Source organism: Oenanthe melanoleuca, chromosome 4 (genome assembly GCF_029582105.1).
Source record: "Oenanthe melanoleuca isolate GR-GAL-2019-014 chromosome 4, OMel1.0, whole genome shotgun sequence".
Lineage (NCBI taxonomy): Eukaryota > Metazoa > Chordata > Aves > Passeriformes > Muscicapidae > Oenanthe > Oenanthe melanoleuca.
Genome location: NC_079337.1, coordinates 48548488 through 48565434, shown reverse-complemented (window position 1 = coordinate 48565434; position 16947 = coordinate 48548488). Strand labels below are relative to the sequence as shown.

Below are 16947 nucleotides of genomic sequence, written 5' to 3'. Positions count from 1 at the left end.
CTCTATTTAGAACAGATAACATTTTAAAATACCATTGGAAAAATAGAAAATTATAAAAAATTTATTTCACACACAAAAACTTTATAACCACACACAAAATTGTTGGGGTTGGAAGGGACAACTGTAGCATTCCCATTTCTTCTGAAAGTTAATGTTTTCCTTTCTGCTATGAGAGACACAAACCCATACACATCTTTGGCAAGAGCTAATTGGTAATGAAGAGTTCTATTTGATTTAAAACAGTTCTGTTTGGCATCACTGGCACTTTAAATCAGGCATGTCCTAATTCACAGTCCCTTATATGTCAGCAGGCCTGAACTGTTTCTCTGCTAAGAGAAACAAATACAGCTTGTGATGTAAAAATGTTCTTCAGTTCTCAAAAAATTCTGGCTCTGAATCCACAAGTTTTCCTTGCATACTTAGTGACCCCAAAAATTCATCTCTCCAGAGTGTAGCTTAGTTGGAAACAGCTAATGCCTTTTATGCAACATCCTGTTCCTCCCAATGCATTATTCTTGATGCACATGCAGCTGGTTCTTAATCAAAATAACAAGTTCTTAAATTATGATATTTGGTTTTAATTCCCTGAGTCACAGTGGAGTTGCTGAATCTGCATGGTGATAAATTCCAGTGATTTTTGATTATGGCTATAAAAGAATTTCATCTGAAGGTCCTAGCTCATCAGCTGATTGGGAAGTCCCAGCTGCAGTGGTACATGAAAAGAATAGAGAAAGATATTTAAATAATATTTTTCTTGTATTACTACCATGTGATATTCATAGAAAATATTTCTGTTTCTGTTACCTTTGAGGAGACATCTTGGTGAGGGAAATGTCTCTTCCAAGTAGATCATAGTCCACTGAATTCTTTGTGAGTGGACACGTGCTTTTCTTCAAGCAGATTGTAATGCATTCTCTAGAGGAGAAATAATTAAGTTTACTCTAGCTGATATTCATGGAAGCAAATTATTTTATTATTTAGTTTCAACACCAGGAGCATCTTTATGTGATGTGAGATCTGAAAGACAGCTCAGAAACAGACAGTTCAGAAAACTGCTAGAAAACTATCACATATCTGTGGAAGCAAAGTAGGAAAATGCACAAAAATAACCAGGGAAAAGTAGTAAAGCCTTTTGAAAGAGACTCTGAGGTAGGCTTTATCAAGACTTTTTTTTCTTATTTCAATCCTGATACACTAAATTTCTTTGGTGAGCATGCAAAATCAAGGCTACAGTTTTTAGTGCAGTGCTAAAGTATTATGTAATTTTCAGATACAGGGGTAAATTTATATTTCTCTTTAGAGAGCAGAGCACATAACTTTTCATCCTTATATGTAATCTTCAAACAAGAATTACCTTACTTGTGACTACTGCAAATGCACTATTCAGGACACCCTCTACCTAACAAATCATGACCCAAATGAAAAGCCTTTGACTCAAGCATTACTCTGAGTTTCACTGAGTCACCTGAATTGTTTCAGTTGTTGCAAAGCATGAGATCTGTGAGGTGTCATCAATCTGGTGGGAGCTGTTACTGAGTATAATCACCATGAGTGGAAGCAGAACTGGCTATATTCAGTCACACTATGAATTTATTGGCTTGATGGCCTTTTTTTCATTGTATTGGAAAATATTTCAGAAAATGGTATATTTATTGGCTAAGAAAGCAAATAAGCTGAGATAAAGTCTTCCAGAGTGCATGGTGGTTTTGACCTGAAATGCAGTACTTTTACAGGAGAGGATGGAGAGGTTATAGAAAGTAGTTGTAATAGAGAATTTTGGGAGGATAACCAAACATAGTTAATTAGCAGTGTACACTTTTCTTCTTCAAAACAATCAACTGTTTCACATAATTCTCAACAGGACATATATGCTAGAAGGAGAGTGGAATTGTGCATGAATGAAATTTTTTGTTCTTTTTTATTCTCTGGGAAGTGATAAAAATAAAGTAATTATATCTCCTAAGCAAAATCTGTGAAACTGTAGGATTGATAGGACAAAAGCTGAAGTAAGCAAAAGGAAACACTGAATTATGAATGAAAAGTCTCTTGTTGGGTGACTGGTGTGGAATTGGACTAGACCAGTGTCAGTCTGCTGTGGGTAAGGAGCTCTTTCAGAGGGCACCAGCTTCATATAACCTTGGCAGCCCTACTGAAAGTGTGAGTGAGTGATTGTCACACAGCTTTCCCAAGCATAAGTAAACACATCACTTCAAAATCAGATATAACTGTCTCATTGTTCCATTTCTTTAATTTTGTAAATCCTATTTATTTGTGTTAGCATAATGAGCAACTGATGAGACCTTACTGTGAAATTCTTGGTGTCTTCAGAGGTTTGGTGAAATATTTCCTCTTGCAGGACAAAATTGTATCATGTTAAGATACTGTGCACCAAAACTGTTACCCCACAAAATAACAAACAGCCTCTGAGCCCCCACATTATCTGGTACTCCAGGGAGTTTCCTCTTCACATTTACAGAATTAATGTGATTTCTGAACAGTTAATTAAAATAGAAATTGATTTCACATTTCAGAAGAATCTCAGCAGCACAATAAATCTATTCAACAAGTAATTAAGACATTTTTTACTGTATGCTAAGATTTGTATCTGATGAATTTTATAATGAGAATATTTAAGCTTTATCATACATCATGCAGGTAATCAGACAGATGAATACAGTGTGAAATTCTATAATAAAGTTGTATTAATAAATAATAGAAAGTAGAGAGGAAGAAGAGAACACTTTTTTTCCCAATCAGACTAAAAGGAAAGGACAGAAAAGAAATCTGTGCAAGTGAGGGAAATAGGAAGGTTATTTGAAATGCAGTTTTGTAGAGTAGAAAAATGCACATTCCAGCAGAATTTTGCAATGGAGTTTCTGTAAAAAATAAAGGTATTGGGTGTATTTTCTTGGCAGTGTAAGCTTTACTTACACTGCCAAGAAAATACACTCAATATCTTTATTTATACTCAATGCTTTGCATACCTGGGTTTTTCACTCATCATGAGTCACACAGGACACTACCTGTCATGTTTAGTAACTCCAGCAGACACTGAGATGAGTCACAAACTTTTAAGGCAGAAATAATCAATGAGACTACTGGTAGTGCAATTATACATAGGCATAAATATCTCTAGGATTTGGTCTTAAACTTTGGTGGTAGGAGACATTTCCCAAGAAGATTAATCAGCTGTAAACTGCTGAAATTTAGTTTTACATCAACTCATTATTAGTTCCTATATTAAATCTTAAGGCTAGTTTTATAATTTGTTTGGACAACAGCTAATTTTATTATTGTATTTCTTGCAGAGTGCTTCCACAGAACAAACAATATTAAAAAAAACTGTAATTTTTAATATATTCATGAATTAATACAATTTTGGTTGGTTTTTTAAACTATCCATTTGTAGGGTTTTTTTTTTGTTAAAGTTACATATATGATGTTAAAAATCAGTAGTAAAAGAGAGAAAATAGCCTGTACCATGAGTTTTGTTCCAAAAGTAATTCATACATATGATCACTATATTTTTAAATTTGATTTCCCACTGTAAGAATTCAGCCTTTTAGTTAAAATATATAATGAAATCACAGATCACCACTTAATTTGTTCAAATAAGTATAACATGGATGGTTCTTCCAGGAGTTTGTTTGCAATTAATTAGGGTCACAAAACTGAGTCTGTAGCTAAATATGAAAGGCTGGACAGCAAGCTCTCTGCAATCTCTGCTTCCAAGGTACAAAAATCAGCTAGCAAAGGAAGTATGATAATGTAAAACCATTCCCATTCTACCTTTTGAGCCATGTGCACAGGATGGGTTTATATCCTGTGGATTCAAGTGACACTGGCTGTCAAGCCATGGTCTTGACTGTGATCCACAGTGAGATTCCCATTAATTTTCATGGAGCCAAGATATTTTCAATTCTTTTGTCATTATTCTTACCTATCCATTCTATGCAATCTAGTAGCAAATAAAAGACTACATCAAATCAAGATCTTGTCATGCTAATCTCTGTATGACTATGAAATGAGAGACTGTCCCAGGAGGGATTCTCTGGGAGGGAAAGTAAGAGGCTGGAATTCTCATTTGTATGAGGAAGCCCTGCCAGTCTGTGTAAGGACTGGTGTAGACCTCATTGCTTTTTACCTCACTGAAGAGCAAAGCTGAGTGCACAGGATGTTGGCACAGCTAATTTTTAGTTTGGTTGGTAGAAGGGGAATATGATGAGTGACTGTGTTGCACACTGTTTTGCAGGTCATAGACTTGTACTGGGGAGTTGAAGCAGATGAATGGGACAGCCCTGAGCTGCAGAAGACTCGCATGAAGCTGCTGGAAGATTGCTTGAAAAGTTCTGCAGGTCCATGTTTTGTTGTGGGTATAAAAATAATGTTTTACTTTACAAAAAATATGTAACATTATCTATCCTAACATGCATGATTCAGTAACAAATGTGTGATTTTCTTCTTTCTGAAGTACTTTGTGCTCATTGCTGTGCAAATATTTCCCTGTGCAGCTCTGTAGATTAACAGTGATTACTCAGTATTAGTGGAGAGGAAAGAAGGATCTTTAATGATCAGTCCTCATAGCAAGATGGGTATGACTGTACAACTCTCACAACAGAACTATTGACAATTTAAGGAGGCCACTGTTAATTAATTCTTGGTACCCCTCACACATGCATTTTCAGCTGGCCTAGAAAGACTTACAGAAAACAGCAGCAGCAAAGAACTCTCTGCTCTGATCAGCATTTGCTGTTTCATGTCATAAGCCCAGGACAATTTAGGATGCCTGGCATTAGAGAGTGAAAAGGCTGGAGGTCAGTGACAACCTGAGGAGGCTCTAGTCTATGACATACTGATGCAGCTAATTGTTGTCTCCATGGTCACTTTCTAGACTTCAGTGCAAACCAGTCTTAAGACCATGCCTTCACTATGCCAAATTTTTTTTCCATAATGTATTTGCCAAGAAAATGCTTTACAAAAGGTACTAATTTTTCCCCCTTTGTACCTAAACATACCTAAGTCAACTCTAATTCTTTGCCTTTTTATAAAAAGACAGAGAAAAAACTGCAAGTCCTTGATTATTTTTTTAAGGGAAGAATGTTAAAGATTTTGTGAACTGAAACCACAGAATCCAGTGGGATGGAGGAGATACAAAACACTGCCTGCTGTGAAGGCTGGAGATCACATCTGTCCATGCCAAAGATTAGACAGGGAGCAACCTGCAGCATGTGTCATTCTGTATTTCTATCACACCCCTAAAACCATCTCTCTGGCTCTTACTCCTTCACCTGTTTGCCTCACTTTCTTCTTTACCTTCAGAGCCCTGCAGAGCAAAGATTTTCCATAAGAACCCAGCATGTGGAGTACAGAGAGGGGCTGGGTTTGATGCTGTCATGACACTGTTTTTCACAAGCACACACTGGCCCAGATCTCCAGAGAGTTTTGGGTAGCTTTCATCTTGTGTGACTATATTTAGTTTTCTGGGTTTATTTTTCTACTTTCTATCTTCCCTTTGATGAGCTGGAACAGAAAGGCATGGAGTTTTTCATGCAGCAACACCCAGTGTCCTTAGACATGGATTTGTAAAATCTCTGATAGTGAAGGAAACCTTGTCACATACTATTGCTGCATATTTTAGCAGCTCAGAATCTTGAAGCTTTTAAGAACTGCCTGCCTGATATTGTTACTAAAGTAATCAAGCCAAATCAGAATTTTTAAACAGAATGAAACAGTTAGCAAAGAGGTTGCAGTGAGCCAATGACTTCAATATTTATTTCAGGTTTTCAGAGTATGGGCCAAAGTAGCAGCTCTCCCAGTGGCTAGACTGGCAAAACCTCAGAAATCTGTTTATGCACATTTGTTTTTTTGCTCTGCTGTACCATAGTGGGATGGAGTTTATTTCATTTACAACAAAAATTAAAGATGATTCTACTCCAACAAGCATAATTATTTGTAATTTATAGTAACATAATGAGAAACTGACTTTGGCACTGCAGGCTTTGGGCAACTTGCCATTTCTTGAGAAAGTTCTATAAAATGTGCCACTTCTTTTCAGCTGGTAGGTTTTTTGTTGATTTTTTTTTCTGTTTTTTTTGGGGTTATTTGGGGTTTTTTTTTGTTTTGTTTGTTTGGGGTTTTTTTTTTAGTTATCAATTACCATTTTTGGAATTGAGATACAGATCTGGGATTAAATGGAACTATTCAAAATTAGCTACTTGGTATATATTGATTATAGCAAGTGTTTCTTTATGGCAGTTTTTGCCTGCATTGTAATATTGGATGGAGAGAAAATGAAATTCAGTCCTTCAATTAGTGCAGTGAATAAGTTGGAAGTGCCAAGCTTTTCTCCAAATATGAAGCAACAAAATCAAAAGTCACATATATTCATAAGCACAATGAGGAGACAGTTCTGGAAAAAAAATGCAAAACTAATTTCCTGTGAACACTGACTTTGGGAACGTACAGTTCTTCCCCTAACTGCTGCCTGACTTATCTATTAATACTTTATTCAGTTAAAGGAGAGGGAAGTTGTTTGGATTTTGGTTAGGCTGGGGTTTTTTTATTAGGTTGGGGTTTTTGTTTGGGGTTTTTTCTGCTGTATAAAATCATTACCTATTATATTATCATTTAATCATTTAAATACTCATAGCTTATACTGTAACTAAATACATACCATGCTATTTTTGATAATTTTGATAATTTATGAATATTTTGATAATTTTTGAAGAATTTATGAATGTTTTGATGATTTATGATGACTCATTTATGAGGGGAAATAGTTTTCATACAAATTTTATGCAGAAATCTTGTCTTTGGAATCTACATAGGAAGATTGAAATGCAGTATATTTATTGAATTGTGAACAGTTTAAATTCTACATTCCACAACAATACCAAAGAAAAAAATGCATTCAGTGCATCACTGGAACCTTTACATTTATATACATCCTGCAAATTATAACACACAGGTGCTTTTCCATCTGCATAGCACCACACAGTCTCTGCCTGAACTGTCCTTACATGACTATGTCCTGAAAGACTGTAAAATGAAAAAGACAAATGGAAATTAAATGTCAGTCTGTTGCTTGTAAAGTTTGCTCAATTAATGCTTGGGATTGTAGAAACCTTAAAGATTATCTCCACCTATCATCTAAAGCATCTGGGCCAAAAATAGTAAAAAAATTCTCTACTCACTCTGAACAGAAACTGGAATTTACATGAGCCCTTTCAAATTACTGGCAGCTTGTTCTTACTTTGAACCTGTGAATGGTATCCATCACTAGTTGTCTTCCTTGTTTGCTGATGGAGAACAGATTATCACTTAGAAATATGAGAATCACCAAACATTTTTAATTGGTCTCACCATGTCCTCAAGAGTTGCCACATCTAAACAGATGTAACCTGAGCTCTTGCATCAGCCCTTGTGTGTTCACTGGTCTGCTGAGGTACCCACCGAGTACTTCTGAAGCTCCTCTTTCCACAGACCTACTGGGGATGTGTAAAAGCTCTTTTCTGCACTTTCAGTCCAGGGCAAGGGCAGCAGGAAGCAATGACAGCCTGAATTCAGGAGTAACACATGCTCCCCTTCCTTAACAGTCCCTGGGGAAGCACTAAACTCTTTCAACTTCCATAGACCTAAAGAACCTAGCATTATAAATCTGGAATTCCAGTAGGATTTTAAAAGAATATTAGCAATTTACAATATTTGGCATGTCCTTAAATCCCACTGAAATTAAAGAGGAAGTATAGTAAATTATGGAGTGGAATGTCTCTACTGTTTGTATCTTTGTGTTCCTCAGAATAATGCATGCTTTAATTGTTCCATGAAGTATATTGCTGCACTCTCTGCTTAGCACAAATGGTTGATAATTAATTTTGAGTGCATTCCAGCTCAGAGAAAATTCCAAATTATATTATTCCTGCTCTGCTGGATCTCCTCAACTCCAGTTTTAGTTCTGGTGTTACTTTAAGGTTTATTCCTAATGTAAAAACCAAATACACACAGGTCTGGAATACCTGAGTTACATTTTGCTTTTGCTTTCCTGGGAAAATGGTCACATACTTTGAGTTAGGGACGCAAAAGTCAATCAGGTGTTTCTGTACTGAAACATCCAGTTCAGGGGGAATGCTGTGTACCCAGTGCTCTTGGGGAATTCAACAGAAGTTATCTGTGCTTGGGCATTTCAGTAATTAATTATCCCCAAGGACACAGCTCTATTTATAGTTTTTAAGTGAATGAAGAGAAATACCTGGAGCCAGACATGGCAGAACCGTCCAGTCCACCTCTTCCAGTTGAGTAAATTTCAAGACAGAAATATCAAATTATTACTTTTCTTCTCACTCTGCATCTAATTTAAAAGCCATTAGACTCCCTCTAATATAACTGGGTTTGGGGTCACACCAGGAATGGCTCCACAGAACTTCTTAGCATTGATCTGGAGTAAAGTCCTGTTTTAGATGGACTTGACCAACAGGAAAGATTATTTTGTAAATATCAAAATAGAGCTTTGTATATTTTGAAATCCTTCAAAACAGACAAAATTATCAATTTTAAAGACAAAATATGCAACTTTGCCCCCAACAAGCTTTGGTCTTATTTCACAACCTCCAGACTAAGAAGCAGATGATGTCTCTCCCCTTCCATATAGCTGTGAACAACAGATACACACAGAAAGTGAAATCAAGCATGGGGGGATATTGCATGATTAAGCTATTGTAAGTGAACTCCTTCATCTGCTTTGGGGATGGAATGTATTTTCCTGTGAATCAACTCTGATTCTCTAAACCTTAAATACTTACCCATTTTTTATACTTAGCCCATTGGAAACAAGATTCATCAGACAGCTTTTCCATGTAACACAGAAACTGCATGGGTTTCTATGTGGTCTAAAAATAGCTTGCATTTTCAGTCAGAAGACTGCACATATTTTCTGCTAAGTCACTGTACTTCTTTTTCTTGACAGAAATACAATTTCTGGTGCTGTGTTCCAGAAAGGTTAAGTATTATATTTAATATGAATGACCGTATTAGCAAGAATAAGATTAACATGAAGTCATATTTCCATCATTCTGTGTAATGTGTAGAGGAAGAAATAGGCTGCATGAGATTTATGCAATTTATTTTCTCATGACCCTCAAGGGCTTTACCAAACCATCTTCTGAGGTAATACTATAATCAGTTAAATGTAATGATCTCCCCTGAAAATGAATCTGTAGATCAAAAATCCAGCATCTGCAGAATTCTGCAGAAATTCAATTCTGCAGAAATGAAAGGGATGGAGGGAGTTCTAAACCTTGCAATGCTACTTCTGTATAAAGAAACAGCATACTTTACAATATTTAGCAAGCAACTGGTAATTCAAAGGGAGATATTAATAGTGCTGCTTGCACCTAGTATAAATACCTTTCCTTTTCTCAAATACAGACATCCAGTTCAGAGATTCTGTGGTTCTCCAGTAACAGACCCAGAAAGAAACACCTACCCGAAAAATAACTAGTTCATTTTCAGTCTGATTATTGCTAAATCCAGCTAGCAGTAGCTGGGTCTATTTTTTTCTTTTTTTTTTTTCTTTTCTTTTTTCCTTTTTTTTTTTCTTTTAATAGTAATCAGTATGCATAGTTTCACAGGATCCCTCTTTCTTTAATGAAAGATGCTAATTTAAGGAGTAAAACAAGAAAAAGAGTGCTCTTCATAGGGATACTGTTACACATCCTTAAGTTATTGCCTCTTCTCTTATAAAATACTTGCATTCAGTGCAAGGTGCTTTTTTGTGTCCTGTTAATATGCAATGTAATAAGTTTCTTTCTTCTGTAACTGAAGAAACTGAAATAACTTTTTATTTCATTCCACCTTGGAAAAATGAAGCATAGAATATTTGCTTAGAAAACTAGGGAGACTGCAATTATTGTGAGTAAATTAAATGTTCTTTTCTTGTTAGCTCATTTGCATAGTATAGGAATTACTTTAATGCTTGAAACTGTTTTAAAATGTTTCAGTATAGCAGTGCTAGTCATGGCTGGAGAAACAGTTCATCAGCTGGCCACATGCTTTGGCAGACCATACACTCTGCCTCTCAGTCATACAATTGCATGGCACAGGCAAGACAGTGTTTTCATTCAATTGAAGGGCATATATATTTTTTTGCTATGTTTTTTCCATTTTTATGGACATCTGCTGCAGAATTTTTTAACTTTTGGCTAATGATCTGACCCATTACCTGCAGGCAGTACTTAACATTCAGTGTTTGTGTGGTTACCATTAATTGTAAATCAAATAACTTATGTAAAAATTAGTGTTAGAAAAGTCATGAAGATATCCCAATAGAAAGGCACTATATCATTTTATCCCATCCTTGAAGAAATATGGCAACTGAAAGCTAAGAAAATTCAAAAAGTTGATTTTTTCATCTGTGTTATAAATATAAAACTAATATTGGGTAGTTTTTGAAGAAGAATAGGTTTTGAAATATGGCAGTTGTAAAGACGGTTTTATGAAAAGTTGGATTTATATTTAATACAACTTAGATTCTCAGGAATAGCAATTTCATTGTGATATTTGGTGATGTGAATTGGCTGTAAAGATTTTTGACACACTGAAATTATGCTGGGTTTGATAATCCATAACCTTTGTCAATTGCCTGAAGGGCTTGGTGCTTGCCTCAGTTTTTTCCTTCAGTTCAGTTTCTTTAAAGATACCTTTTTCATTTTTGCATTCCCTCCTTGACTGTTTAGATCATTGCTTTCTTTTCATAGGAAATAGTTCTTCTCATCCTGCAGCTATGCTGTCCTTTCTGTCCTCCTCTGAATTTTTAATTTAATAACCAGTAAAAAGGGTTCTCTCCCTCCAAGGCTATGAAAAGCAGGGAATGCATGCAAATCACATAAGAACATTAAAAAGAGATGGGCACTTCTACATCAGTGTGAAGTTCACTGAGCCATCATACTGGTAGTATTGCTGGGGAAGGAAAATTATATTTTTCTTGTACAAGGAATTTTCTAATAATTTATTTTCATCTTTGAAGGACTAGATTGATAAAGTACTTGTCCAGAGAGTACCAGCTACCAATTGTCCCAAATAACAAAAGCCAATGCCAGCTGGCTTGGGAAGAATAATGATTTGTTACAATTAGCACATAATTATAAAAATCATAAATAAAAGTTATCAAAATCAAGGAACTGGTCAAAATAAATAATATAGGCCATTCCACATGTACTTGCAAAGCTGAATTGATGTTATGTTCTGGTACTTGTTTTGCATACTAGGCTAAAGTCTAAATTATGGGTGCATTGTAATTTGCTAGAACTAATGTCACCCATACTAAGAATTTTTCTGAGAGCCTTCATTTATGTTATATGTAAAACGTTTATTTAACAATGTTTTAGGTGCTTTATTCAACACTACACAGTCATGGGTCATATCAGGCTCTCAGTGACTAAATTACTCTATGAAAGCTGTGAATTTTTTTTTTTTGTTGGCATTTAATTACACAATTCAGTTTTAATTTGTAGACTCAACAATTACCAATCTGTTTAGCTCTAATAAGAAGGGGGGAAAAATAAAAAAATAAATTTGCAGTGAAATGTCATGTCATGTTACAACTAGTTCCAGTATTCCTAAAGTCACGAGGGGTGTTGAAAATTCCAAGACACCATCAGCTATCTCTGCCTCTGATAATATTCATTAATTAACACTTTCTAATACCTTCACAGGGGCTGTGTGTGTTTCTAAGAAGACACAGCTTAATTGTGTTACAAAAAAGCATAAACACATAAATCTGTACGGATATACAGTGATATTTGGATAGGTTTTGCAATTCTAGAAACCCATTCTCAGCTACTGCAACTTTGTAGTTTACTACAGACTAGATGCCTCTGTCAATCCCTTAAGTGTCTTATTCAGCCCTTCTTGCCTTGCTCAAATTCAGCTCACTCTAAGCTCTTTGCCTCTGTTTAACTCATAAATGCAATCTTAAAATGGGAATGTAGAAACTAAGCTGCTTTTCTGAAAAATACAAGAAAGAGCATATTTCACAGAAAATAAAGATATACTTCTTGCATATGAAGTATACCAAAGAGGGCAGTAAGAATGCAGAGGAGTGCCAGGTTTAACTCCAGGTGTCCAAGAGCCAGTGCCCTGTCCTCCCAGCTGACTACACTGATAGGCTCAGAGTATCTTCTTCCTTTCTGACTCCATCATACCTGTGTCCCTGGAGGAGCACAAACTAAGAGAAACTTTTCTCCATTAGCCACACTTCACCTGTGAGATGCAAGACAGGGTTTCAAATCACAATTTTTTCAGGCTTGGATGAATGTTGTGATTATTTTACAAAGTAGGGAAAGTTACACCACCGTGCCTTTCTCTAAAAGACATTGATCTTGCTGTTTCCAAGAAAGGTGCATTCACCCTTTCTCTGTAAGAAGAGTAGTGATTTCCACAGACAGGATTATTGACTTCAGTCTGGGCTATGTGCTACAGTCTTTTATTAAAACTAACCTTTTGATTTGTTTTTCTACCCAGTTTGACTCTTGTCAAGTGTTACAGGACCTGTCAGAGAGTTGACAGAAATCTGGACTGCAGTAGGAATTACCTGATCCTGAGTTTTATGTGAAAGGAAAAATGTACATGCCTGTCAAGAAATCTGCTATGCAATTTCAAAAATAGAGTGAAGTGAGAATAACAATTTGTTTGGAGGAGAATCAGAGTGAGTAAGCACCTCAGATCTTTAGGCAGAGATAGGCAAAATCTCCAGTCCTTCCTCTATGCTATCCTTATTCAGTGACCTCTTCCCTAATTATATCCTTTTTGACTGATTTTCTCACCTGTCTGTGCTCAGGCTGATCAAAGACCCAGCAATGATAAGCAATGAAGGAAAAGGCCACAAAATGAACTAAGCTGGTGCTGCATGATCCTGTAGAAACAGGGAGGTTGTGGAGGAAGACCATTGATTCTCTCTCAGCCAGGAGAAATGAGAGTTCTGATGAAGCAAACTGTATTGGGGAAGTAGGTCATGCATTTCTTCTGAGGAAGCACGTTCTCTCTGTATGATAGACTGGTAGCTCCTACACACTATGTCCTGAGAAATTACTCATCCTTTTTCATATCTTCCTACCAGGGAAAAGCTTTGAGATACAAAAATACTGCACTGTGGGTGAAGTTCAGAGTTGAGGGAATTAGCTTATTTACAACCAGATTTGGCTGCTCTCTTTCCTGAAAGACAGGTCAAGCACCAAGAAACTCCACCATCATTTTCTTCTTTTCTACACCTTCTATGTCAAGAACTGTACTCACAGCAAAAACTTCAGCACTTGCACCTCATCCTTCCAGTCCCAATTGCAGTCAGTTTCCTTACAAAGTAGTTCAACAATCCTTTTTGTTTTTCGTGGAACTGGAACCAAGACCTGTCTCAAGTTTCTGAAACTCATCTAGTCCCCCCAGGGTACTTCTTCAGTGCCTCCAGGGAAAAAGGGAAGAGAGAAATTAGGGCATGGTTCTGTGAAGCAACACACTGCAATATTTCTCAAGCCAAGGAACACAAATATATATCCGGGCAGGTGGAAAAACAATTCTCAGTCCAGAAATGTCTTTATTATGCCTTCAGTTCCTATTCGCTTCAGCAACTTCAATTGTAAAAAAATTGTATTTCTTGTGTTTTCTACAGTCAGCTGAAGTCCTAAAATTAATTCTATTTATTCACAGCTTCAACCTATTGAGAAAAAGCAAATGAAAATGTTTGATGCTGCTCTATGGTATCATTTTTCCCTTAAAAACTAATAAGGACAAACAGTGTAAAATAACAGTTCCATCGCTGCTGATACATAAATACACATCCTTTGCATATCAAAATAGAAATACTCAAAATAAAATGCTTATTTTGCAAGCTATCATTAGCCTCACTCTATGGATAGGCAGTCTGAGTCAGTGGCAAAAGTACCAGGAACTTACAGGTTTCCATACTGAGGTGTAGTAAAGGTGGAAAGAAGATTTAAGAGATCTGCAGCAGCTCTAATGTTCTATCTGATAAGCTGCACTGCCTTACAACTCTTGGCAGAGAAGAAAAATGCTGCTCTAAAAGACACTTTGATGTATACATATCAGAAATCACAGATTATGACATTTTTGTGCTTTTTTCATATTTTTAATTTCTAATAGTAATATTTTTTGGGAAGACTTAATACCAGTGCAACATAACTTTTTTGTTTTGATGGACAAGAAAAGCCATCAAATGTGTTTATTTATTTGGAGGATGTTCTCTGTGTGTTTCTATCATGAGGTCCTTCCACTGTACCTCATTGCAGCTGGAAGCACAATAAAAAGGAGTAGAGGCAGTTTATTTCAGGACAGCTCCTGGGCACCAGCTACTCTGGAAATCCAGCTTCCTAAAACTTGGCTTAGTTTAAGCTCAGTATTACAGCTTTCTTCACCTTGGTCTCAGTTACCAGTACAATGGCTTGGAGTTTGCCCAAGCAATTAATGTGTATATTCCATTGAGATAAATTAAGATAAACATACTTTTCTGGCTTTAGTTCTGATGATTCACTATTGTTTAGCCATTAGCATTTTTGCTTTGAATTTGAAAGGAGGTGGCTATTGTTCCCTTAAGTTATTAAAAAAAAAATTTGAAATAGGACATTCTTTTCTGTTTGTTTTTGGTAGTAAATTATTGGTTTCAAGACCTGAGAGGAAGGCACCCAGCTAATCCTGTTATTTTAATTTTCTTTTTTTTTCCCAAAAAATACCTCAGCCTGCACCTGCACATTTTATCACATAAGCTTTCTACAGGATACTGTTAGAACAGAGTTATCAGATACTTGCAAGAAACCAGAAAGAGCTATAATAGTACTAAATTTCTTAGGATGGGAAGTTAAATAAAAGGCCCTTAAAAACTGGTATCCTGACCATTTGTTTCAGATTTTCAAGATGTAGGTAACTGTATATTTGGTTACATCAGTTAAGCCCACATTTCTGCAGGCAAGAAGGGTAAACATACCAATGTGTTACAATTCTGTGTGCCTTCCTTAACTTGAATGGCTTCCTAGGCAGGTTTGCACCTGCAAATGCACTGTCTTACCACCTTCAAATTAAGTATGAAAGACAATACACAGAATGTAGCCATGCATGTCAAAAGTAAGATTTGAAAATAATGGAGCATTTCTTGCAGTTATTCTGAAGTAATTCTGTTTCCACATGTACAAATATAGCAACTGAAAAAAAATGATGGAGTCAGATTTCAGTAAGTATGCTTTTTAGTAAAAAGGTTTGGATGAAATCTGAGGTCTTTTAAGCCTGGTTCTAAACATAAGTTTTATTTATAAATTTTATTTATAATTTTTAATTTCTAAATCAATATTTTAGGTTTTTTTTTCTTTATGTGTCTCTTTTATCTATAGAAGTCTGATCCACTACGTAGTAACATATGTTTCATCAGCTAACGTGTGCAAACATCCCAGTAAGCAGTAGAGAGAAAAACTTATTTGTCTGAGAAAAAAATGGCTGTTTGACAAAAATATATAGCTTTAAAGGGGAAAAGAAAAGGTTTTATTTCATAAGAAAGATTTTAATACCAAAGGGAGGAAGCCTAGAAGCAAAGGCTGAGGAAGCAGGGAGTTGGGATAAACAGAAGGCAATGAATAGTAAGAGACTGTAGGGGAGAGAGGGATCCAGAGGACTTTATAGCCCTTGTTAGTCATGCAAACTGTGGAAAGATAACATTCATGTTTCTGTTGCAGTTAATATCCAGTTGCTTATACAGTGCTGTGAGACTGCTTGCACAGAAAGGAGCTGCAGTAGCAGGGTCTGATGTGTGGCTGCTTCCCCATCATCAATGCCCTGAAGCCTGATGATCAGGGTTTACACCTGTGACCACAGACCTGTCCCCCTCCCAGTTCAGGGGAGGTTTTGCTGAAGCATGGCATGATCCAGACTGCAATCCCCAGCACTCCTGGGAATGATAGGAGGATACCTCTGGCACATCAGTCATACCAGCCTTTCCCAGCCCCTGAGAACAGATGAACTTTGTAGCCCATGGTGCTTTAAAAGCACTTGAATCCCTCCAATTTTCAGCCCACAGTGTGAAGCACTGAGCACCTCTTCAATAATGTGAGATACTCCTAATGGAGCTGTTCTACTTTGAATAAGTGAACTTAGTTTAGGCTTATATTAATTTAGCAGGCTGAAATGTGAGTCAGGACCTCATCACAAGGGTCAAGGCTTTCCTCCTTCAGTAGTGAGCAGTTTCTGTAAGAAGGATTTTCAGTTTTCTGTTAGAAGGAGAATTAGGCAAAACCAGTTTCCACTCCATGGTTATGACTAACCATTGCATACCTGTCCCAGCTCTGAGCCCCAGTCCAGGCTTAATTCCCTGCACTTAATTCTTGTGTCACATGGGGACAGTAATACTTCCCAATTCCTCATGGATCTTGTAAACCAAATTGTTTAAGGAGTTCTTAGTCCTGTACTAATATAATGAAGTATATTAAGTTAAAAAATTAACTGTGGTTAGATTTAATTTCTTCAAAGATGATTTCTTGAATACTTATTCTCTAAAAAGCTGGCAATCCAGGACTGCTCTGAGAAGAGGCAGAGAGGACACATCTGTGCACTTCAGTGTCACATGTCTTCACAAAGACCAAGAAATAGGACTGATTCCAATTAGCCCAGCAAAAGATTATTGGATCACATCTCTGTTGGCAAAATAGCAAAAAAAATTGTTGCTATTAAGCTGACAAGAACCTGAAACTACTCCATAAAACATTACAAATCTGACTTCTCAAATAGCTTCATTTGCTGATGTCAATATATAATTTTTTAAAAAAAGATTAATTAAACCAATCAGCAATCAATATAATTTTCTGTTCTTTGACAGCTGTTTTTTATTAAAATTACCACCAAATATCTTAGCAGGAATTAAATATATCTAAAATTCCAGCTTGTTCTGGTTTAATATAATGT

At 36.2% G+C, this 16947-nt stretch overlaps 1 protein-coding gene and 1 long non-coding RNA gene across 2 annotated transcripts in view; one reads left to right on the top strand and one right to left on the bottom strand.

The window, feature by feature from the left end:
- Window positions 1-16947, top strand: part of NWD2 (NACHT and WD repeat domain containing 2) — a 52496-nt gene that overhangs the window by 21451 nt on the left and 14098 nt on the right. Inside the window, exon 3 of the mRNA XM_056489779.1 lies at window positions 4253-4369. Coding sequence (XP_056345754.1) covers window positions 4253-4369 — 117 coding nt within the window. The remainder of the gene's footprint in view (window positions 1-4252; window positions 4370-16947) is intronic.
- Window positions 46-15949, bottom strand: LOC130252321 (uncharacterized). The gene is made up of 3 exons (XR_008840333.1): window positions 13288-15949; window positions 805-915; window positions 46-703 (listed from the first exon to the last, which is right to left on the bottom strand). It is a non-coding gene; the product is annotated as an uncharacterized LOC130252321 (long non-coding RNA).